General features: G+C 33.6%; 1 protein-coding gene across 1 annotated transcript; it reads left to right on the forward strand.

Annotated features, from left to right (window-relative positions):
- Nucleotides 1–4,285: 4,285 nt before the first annotated feature.
- Nucleotides 4,286–6,612, forward strand: LOC111618382. Its single transcript, XM_023359895.1, has 3 exons — nt 4,286–4,360; nt 5,057–5,174; nt 5,546–6,612. Exons 1-3 carry the CDS (start codon nt 4,286–4,288, stop codon nt 5,995–5,997), a joined length of 645 nt encoding a protein of 214 aa, XP_023215663.1. The 3' UTR covers nt 5,998–6,612.
- The last annotated feature ends 2,733 nt before the right edge of the window (nt 6,613–9,345 follow it).

Raw genomic sequence — 9,345 nt, forward strand, 5'->3', positions numbered from 1 at the left:
AAGGGTATCTCCCTAACCTTCAGAAGATGCCCAACCATATTTGGTATTCTACGTAATGGAAAAGACAAATCTAAGGAAGAAAGAATGCCGGGGGTATATAAAGTGCCACTTAGGGACCATCGTTTTGGGAAGGACTTAATTTACATAGGCTCAACAAAACGAGCTGTTGGGATCAGATTGAAAGAACATATGCGTGACATCCAGCAAAATAAATGTACCACTTCCTTATCAACTTACGCGTCTGATCCAGAAATAACTGCGGACTTTTCAAATGCTAAATTAATCACCACCACCTCATATCTCGACCATCTCAAATGGTTGGAGCAAATAGAATTATACAGGGCATACAACACTACATCACCGATCAATTCCAGAGATGAGATCTCTCTTTCTTTGGCATGGCAGGCCCTATTACAACAGGAGGTTTAAGTGCGTCGTAATCCTAAAAGAAAGGAAGTAAATGGGTTATCTGAGATTATGTGATATGTTTTGTGGGCTTAACAACAAAGTTATTCATAAAATCTTTAAAAACAATGGAAAATATTTAAATATCTATCAATATGAAGTAGAAGATAGGACGTTCAGATATATAGATCACGTGATTCCGCTCTATCTTTTCGGTTTTAAAAATTGTTCTAAATAAATATTTTTCATTCTTCGTAAATTTTCAAACGATTTTTGCCTGAAGATGGACCCAGGAGGGGTCTGAAAATGTTTGTACTGTTAAATTTTTAATTCGCATCGGTTAAAGGTTTTTTCTGAGATACGTGATATTTAGTTAAATCCGATGTGCAGATGATAATTATTATTATTGAATGTGATGTATAAGTTAAAATATAATTAGATGTAGAAATAAATCTGTGTAGATAATCAAGAAATTGTGAAATCCAACCACCCTGATTGTAACAGACAAAAGGCGAATGCTCATTGAAAAGTTAATTTATGTAAAGTTCTAATAATTGTATAAACATCCCCCTTGTAACGGCTATTGCCTATTACGTTAATAAACATTCTATTCTATTCTATGTTCTGATGGAAACTATAGGCTACTTATTTTGTAGAAATACTAGCTATAGAACAAACAGTTTATAAATTTTGAATCGACAATTGCACCTATGTTGCAGTGACTTCAGTGACCTCATTCAAGTTCATGCTTTATGATGAAATGTCCCTTAAGTTGCATTTTTAAATATCTTGGTAAATGGCATATTTTAAACAACTTCATTAGATTTAAAATTTAAACTTTTAAAAAAATAACTGCATCATGTCATTTTTATAACAAATTTTTAAAAACATCTTTTCATAGTGACCACATCATGATTAATATCTAATCTGAAGTAACGATCTAATGAGCCCATTATATATAAAGTGTTATCATTCACTTAACTAACATATATACAATTCAGCTTTGTTTTACTAATATGGAATTAAAAAGACTTTTTTTTTTTTTTTGACAAAATAGCAAATGTAAGAAGTGTAAGAGTAAAATTGGTCAGGTAAACTCTAGATCTAAAAGAATAAGAACAACCAATGAAAAGTATTCCATCACGCTTGATGGGGGAATTTCTAGTGTGTCTATACATATATATTGATATAGATTAGCATAATCAACTTTAAAAGTAATATAGTAGGTCCCTCATTATATCATTCATTTAGATATAGCCTATGATATTAATTTTTTGTCTTCCAAATATAAAAGTGCATTAACCAATAATGGATAGATATGTTGATTATATCACACCATCTGATATTGCTTATTGGTTTGCCTCCCTATAAGTTATGTGCAATATAAGGGGCCAATGAATGATTTAAAAAAACAAAACACAAGGCAAATTCATAACATTTGCATTACAATGTAAAGGGCAAATGAAGACATTCAAATGAAGGTAGAATCTTCTATATAATTTAATTCATAACAAAACAAAAATAAACCTTTCAATTCAGACCACCAAAAACAAATTAGTTCTTTTTTTAAAATTTATATATCATAAGACAAAAAGTTTCAGGTCTTAAAATAGCTAAAGTTATTTGATTCTCCTATTTTAAGTAGGAAATTAGCAGCAGTAGGAAACAAATCTCTGTTTATCATTCTAAAAATCATCCTAAAAAAATAATAAATTTAAAATATACAGTAGTTTATCAAAATTATTGAAAATCAATAGGAAAATATACGTAACTGACTATTTTGTGGTTGATGGTTTTTATTGGTGCAAGTCATTTCAAAAATACTGTACAGTACCACTTATTTATTTTTTGTGACTAGAATGCTAATTATTTGTCCTGTAGTAAAATGCTACTATGTAAAATAATTTAGAGCAAAAATATTATTATTGGATAATGCTCTGGTCATCCTTCGAATCCAGATTAATTTCAAGCATGCATTCCTGTTGAGATAGTATCATTTCTCAAATATGACATCACTTATGCAGCAAATAGCAAGTTTAAAGACTTATCTACAATGAACTTTTAGCCAATTAAATGAAGCCAATAACAATCAACAATTCTCAATTAAAAAGTTCTCGAAGGATTACAATGAAAATAACAAACAAGTATTAACTGCTGGAAGAAATTGCAGTCCTTTGTCTCAATATATTTGGAAAAAGTATACTGTAAGTAGGGAAAAAAATTAATTTCAATTTAGAATTTTTACACATTAAAGTAATCATCATATTGTATTTTCACAGAATGACCAACATGTCAGAAACCCAGGGATTACCCGCATGCCAGTTAAAGTATGACTAAAATATAAAAGTAATCAGATCTACCAAAACTAGTTGTCAATTAAACATTAAAGAAAACATTCTTCCCAGTACAATAAAATCACATTGTAATTTGATCAACTTAAAATCAGGAAAAGAGCTTTTGTTTACAAGACAATAAAACAAATAATGACTTATTGATGTCAGTAATAGTAATAGTTAGTCAGTGTGGGCTACACTAACCATCTACCCCAGGGGGTCACCAAACTTTTTTGATTGTTGACGTTGACCCCCTACAAATTTTCTAAACCTCATATCAACCCCCCCACCAAAAAGTTTGTATTACAAGCAACAAAAAAGCTCTTACTATTTTAACACATTTCTTTTAATTTTACATTCTTTACATATACAGTAGAGCATTGATTATCCGACTCAATTGGGGACTCGGGTTGGTTGAATAACCGAAAATAATGAAAAAAATACATTAGTATAGTATATTAGTATATCTAAACACCAACGATATGCTGAAAATCTATCGGGCTAGTATTAGGCTAATTACTAAATGAATTACGTAACCAATTTGGCCTAGAGGTAGGCGTTAGGCGCCATCTCTTATTAATATTAATAATTATAAATAAATAAATNCAGTATTTACTTTTAATATTACCGATATGTCATCGAAAAGAAAACGTGTTGTATTATTATTAAAAGACAAATTAAAGTATTTGTTTCGATTATCCGGATTTTTCCTTATCCGGACTACCTTCATCCCCAATTAGTCCGGATAATCGAGGTTCTACTGTATTAATAAAATAGCTTAACAACTACTGTACAAGTATATGAAAAATAGACTTTTTTTAGCCCCATACAATAAAGGACTTTTATAACTTTGCTATATGTCAAAAAGTTTTTGATAAATGTAAAAATTACCCACTTTTTACTAATCTTTAACATGCAGTCTTTTTTATTAACGTAATCTAATGTTTTCGATTACATTAATTGATCAAAAACGTTAGATTACGTTAATAAAAAAGACTGCATGTTAAAGGTTAGTAAAAAGTGGTTATTTTTAAGTAAATGCAGTTTGAAAAGAGTATAAAAAATAAATAAAACATGGCAAAATCCTATTGCCATGTTTGAAAATGATATGAAATAGGTCCCAAATAAATAAAAAGATAAATATTAGTGCTGATGATCACGTAAAACTTCATCTTATATTTCAAGCACTTCATGGTCAATGAGGCAATCAAGGTATTGTCATTGTGGTTGTGAAAATGGAAATGGGTTTAGGGGGCAGGATGATACTCCTACAATGATCACTAATTCAAAACAAATGAGGCACAATAAGTTATTCTTTCCTTGGTAACATTTTAAAGCTAATACCTAGTACAAATAGTAGATTTCTACTTAGTAATATACAATCTTTTAAAAAGAAACAGATAAAAACAAACTGTTTAAAGACTTCTTCAATTCATATAAAAAAAGCAAAAGAGTGGATGGGAACAGCAAAAGTATGTATTGGAAATTTGGAATGAGATTAAAAAACAGCCAAACTATGAGGATCAGGCAAAAGAGTATCTCACGAAATGGAAAGAAAAGGAAATGAAAAAGAAAGTGAAACTTCAGTTTTAGGCAGGGTTAAAAAACCTGATGCAAAAGAGGTAAGCAGTAATACTTTTTTTTTTTTAAATTAAAACCTAAATAGTTACAGCTAATAGCATTTTTTTTCATTAGGCACATGCTCAAAATAACGTTTTGTGACAAATGCTGTGACTCAAATCTCAACCAATATCCTCGGTTTCACAGTATAGTACTAAGAATTTTGTATTAAATATTAATTGCAGGTTTCAACATAAACAGTGTCTGTAAAAGTGATAACTTGTTCATTATCCAGTTCAGAGAGTAAATACTGTACAAAAAAAGCAAAATAAGAATTTTACAAGTGATGCTTTAGGTTCAGAATGGCATTTGAATAATGCTGCTGCACATAAAAAAATCTGATGAGATATAGATTGTGAACGTAGAAATCATTGGATTATAGAAAAGACTGGATTTTTAACAGATGAGCAAAGTAAATGAACTAAAAACAAAAAAAAAAGTAAATTAGAAAAAAAAACAGAAAAAGAACTTAATAAAAGAATCAGACATGAAATGTCAGCAGAAAAGTTGTAAAGTTAAGAAGGCTATGGAAAAGCTGTTTGAAAAGTTTCCTGAAGCAAAAGTCAAACCTGAATGTTCATGAAAAGCTGGGTTGGCCAAGGGTGGAACAAGATCAGCCAAAACTACTAAAAACTATAGTAGACATAGCTATACTACATGGTTCATCTGCTCATGACAAGGTTTGAAGACACATACAGGTCTATAAAGACTGTACCAAACTCACAGAAGAGCTAAAACAACAAGGTTTTCAAATTAGTCATAGTGGTGTCTATATTAGATTACTTCCAAAAGGAAATTTATCAAATGAAAGAAAATGACATGTAAACACTGTACCAGTCAAGCTAGCAAAAGCACCCCTGATTAATGAAAAGAACATGCTGATATGAAGTTTGCAATGGCAGCTGTTTGAAAACTAGAAATATTAACCTCCCTCCATGTTAGGTCCCAAGGAAGTAACATTTTTAAGCCAAGATGATAAAGCTAGATAATTGGCCTTTTGGCTGCAAACAAGCAAGTGCTGTTATTAATACATATGGAATACAGGGTAATGCTTCATGATTGAAATTGGATTATTGCAAATCAGCATAAATTAATACTATCTGTTTATGCTGAAATAAACATTAAAGCACAGCAATTTTGAAGATCGGCTTTTGGCTATTCTGGTAAATGTTTAGTTATTTGATCAGGGAAACATTGTTCATCTATTGCATTTTCTCATGGCCTCAATATGGAATGCTTAGATACCATGTCGGAGTTTAATTCTATAATGAAAACTCCACAAGTCCCACTGAACTCGGTCAAATTACCTGGAATTTATTCCATCCCGCTCAGAGACCACAGGTTCGACAGAGAAATGGTTTACATTGGCTCAACCAGACGTTCATTAGGTAATAGGATTAAAGAACATAAGACTGACATACAACACAACAGAACTACAATGGCTCTCTCAACATATGTGACCGATCAGGACATCATGGCAGACTTTGACGCATCGCATATTATCCTCACTACCACACACCCCGAACATCTCAAATGGTTGGAGGCCATGGAGATATTTAGAGCAGGACGCAACACAACATGCATCAATTTTAAAGAGGAGATAGTCCTTTCAACAGCATGGCAGATCCTGCTAGATTAACTCCTGACCCCCCCTGCTTATCTCACAGGTTATATGTTGTATGGGTCTGTTAGCTGCGACCATCATATGAGTTTGAGTTGGGTTTGCCTCACATATTGAGATATGATGATTGCGGCTACATCGTCAACATGTTAATTTTCCTCATTGGGGACAGTTGCAAGTAGTGTGATTTTGTCCTAGGCACAGAAAATAATGATTAGTCTTGCGCAGTTTTCCTGAGTGGTCACTTGGGTCTGTTATAAGTGTGCAGTCAGAACTAAAGTGGCGAAGGCTGTCACAGAAGGCACACGGAGGATGGGAGGATCCTCTCCCTTTGGTGTTTCTTCCCGTAGACTTATTATTCCTTATCCAGACTTCCAGTGACTGGCTGCCGTAGCTCAGGGTTCTCTTGTGAGAAACTAATCCTGTGGTCCATGGATAGTAGTAGTAGTAATGATACAATCTATTTTGTCTCCCACAAACTTCAGCAATTGTTCTAGGTCTGACTCACTAATGACTTATGAAGAGCATGGATGAGCCACCGTTCACGCAAGGAGTCTGGGAAGGCCCCAAGGATTTTCAGTGTTAGGGTGCATCTGTAGTGGTTAACCTGTTCAATGTTGAAATTTTTATTTGTTGCCTGTGACGCCATGTTGAATTTTCGTCAATGTCAAGCCTAAAAAAAATTTTTTTAAATAATAATCGTGCTTACTGTATCGTTATAAATTATTTTTTTATGTTGCACAAAATATATATATTGAATAATATAGAAACAAAAAAAATTATATTTTAAAAGTTTGTTTTAATATAAAAATTGTGACACACAGCGACATCTAGTATCAAAAATGTTCCGATTTAAACACAAAAATATTCAGGGTCAATGAGGTCAACACGAATATTTTTGGGAACAATGTAGGACAGGTTAATGGACTCTCCCAGGGCTTTCAGGGCATACATCCTATTATTGCACTGAACAAAGAGAACATTCAATTCAGCATCTGTAGGACAGATCAAAGGATACAGACTCTCTAGGTAGAGAACATGTGCCATTATTATACGATTCTTATCTCCATATTTCTTCAGTAGCAGTGCCCTGGTCTCAGCATATGGCCCTGCAGTTATGGTAATGCCATCTACTAGGTGCTTAGCCTCTCCTGGGAGATATCTCTGCAGGAAGACGTGCTTCTCAATGTCTGGTATATTTGAATCTTCATCAATGGCTGCTGTGAATTGTTCCCAGAAGTGCTGCCATTTAACAATTTCACCTTCAAATAACTCAAGAACCAAGATGGGCAGCATTGTGCAAGAGGCTGTTTGCAATTGACTGGGAAAGGGGGAGAGTCTGGATTGGTGGGCTTGCTAGTGTCAGGCAGGATGTGGTGTTCCTGTGATCAAGAATCCTTTGGACTCTAATCACACAGCAAGTTTGGCTGATTCTTCCCTTTCTTCACAGGCAGTGGCGTCAGTTTCATATTCAGCATCCTCGAGTTTATCACGAATGGCCTCATCTAGTATCTTTAATTCCCCAAGCCTTTCCTTCACCATGTTGCGGGACAGTTTGATTTCTTCAGACTGTGTTGAGTCAGAAATGACATTGACCTTGCCGATCATATTTGTTACAGACATTCTTATGGTACTGCTGCAGCGCCAGAGCTTGTTCAATTCCTTGTTGAAATTTGAATTCGTGTTGGATGGAGATGTCTCAGCCATATTTCATAGTACCTATTTCAGTAGACAGTGACAGTTGGATAGCAAAATCAGTTCTGCAAACAACAGAGATGAGGCAATATGGCAGACAAATGCATGTGGTGATATGACAGTGAAAACACATGGTGATGAGCAGGATGGCAAATGGAGCAAATAGCAGTGATAACAAGTACATTGTTGTACCTGTTGGCATCGGATCTGTACAAATTCCAATCAAAGGGTACAGATAATCTCATTCGTGGAAACAATGATATGAGCGGTAATGTTCAAGCTGGATAGGGAATGTTCTTGATCTTCATGAAATCAGCATATCCTGCTCAAGCAGAAATTTGTGTTGTGTCTATATGAGCAATAACACACGAAGGTCACATGAACTTAAACACTTTATTGTGGTTTGGAATACTGTATGCAGATAACAATAAGACAAGCAGGGCTAGAGTACATCCTGGTCTCCCCAACAACCTATTGTCTTCCCTTTTCCCTGTCGAGCAGCACCCTCATCGTCATATCCATCAAACACTCCACAAAAGTGAATCAAATATTAATTTTGTTTAAAATAAATTTTATAAATTCTTGGAATTAAGTAGTTGTTCATAAGAATTTTTCACTGAATATATAGTAAGGGATGTGTAGTTTATAGATTCCAGAGGAACCAGGTAGTTTTTACTCTAGCTTACTGTGACTGTAAACAAAAATATTCAGTTCCCTTTTGCGCATACACGTGCACAATGAATGGATTGAACAAATCATAATCTCGAATATATAAAGTCTGACAGACACACAAAAGTCCTAACATAAGCACTTCACTACTATAGTGGAGCATGATAAAAAATTAATAGCCGTCATCTCTCTCTGTATCCATGTCCATTCCTTATAATTTCTGCAATTTTTGTCCAATCCAAATGAAACTTTGGTTATATTCCTTTTATGTTCTGATGGGGGTGTGTCAGAGCTGTCAAGCGTGCGAGTGAACTTTTTTTGAGAGGTTGGTAGAACAAGTTTGGGATGGAAATAACAAAAAATTACGCAATGTGGTATGTACAAATTAGAGCTGTTGACATTAATTTAACATTGGGAATGATTAAAATACTATTAATAATTGCCGGAATTGAAATAAATCCTGGTCCTCTCCCCCGCTCACCACTTCGGTCAAGTCAGTTGGATATGCAAAAAAAGGGGACGGGGTAGACCTAGGAAGGAAAGTCACAAGGATGAAGAAAGGGAAACACAGTTACTGGAAATTTTAAGTGAGGAACACCAAATTGAAGAAAAGGTCGAAAGAAATAATGGGACCCCAAGAAATTCGAAAATTCAGGATTATTTTAAACTGGCAAGAAAAACCGAAAAACAAGGTATTGACGATTCACAATATACATTATGATCTATATATGAATTAATTCAGGAAAAATTTTGCCAGTTAAACTTAGAAATTCAATCAATAAAAGCTGAAGTTAATAAGATAAAAGAAGAAAATAATAGTTATAAAGAAGAGATGAAGATAATTGGTTACAAGATACAAAAATTAGAAGAAAATTATAAAAATAACGAAAAGATAAAAGGTATGTTGGAATTCGAATTTGATAAATTGGTAAATGAGACTATAAATAAGAATATAATAATTTTTAATTTTCCGGTTAAAACATGGAACGTTGTTCAAGAAAT

The sequence above is a fragment of the Centruroides sculpturatus genome, unplaced genomic scaffold (assembly GCF_000671375.1).
Source record: "Centruroides sculpturatus isolate CEXI.00-Female unplaced genomic scaffold, Cexi_2.0 scaffold10, whole genome shotgun sequence".
In the NCBI taxonomy this organism is placed as follows: Eukaryota; Metazoa; Arthropoda; class Arachnida; order Scorpiones; family Buthidae; genus Centruroides; species Centruroides sculpturatus.

What these genes read in the sequence shown, in the direction of transcription:
- LOC111618382 (XM_023359895.1), top strand. Translation starts at nt 4,286, where the DNA reads ATGGAAAGAAAAGGAAATGAAAAAGAAAGTGAAACTTCAGTTTTAGGC. An exon ending in AAAAACCTGATGCAAAAGAG is followed by an intron (nt 4,361 to 5,056) that starts GTAAGCAGTAAT and finishes AGACACATACAG; the next exon opens with GTCTATAAAGACTGTACCAA. An exon ending in TTTATCAAATGAAAGAAAAT is followed by an intron (nt 5,175 to 5,545) that starts GACATGTAAACA and finishes TTATTTGATCAG; the next exon opens with GGAAACATTGTTCATCTATT.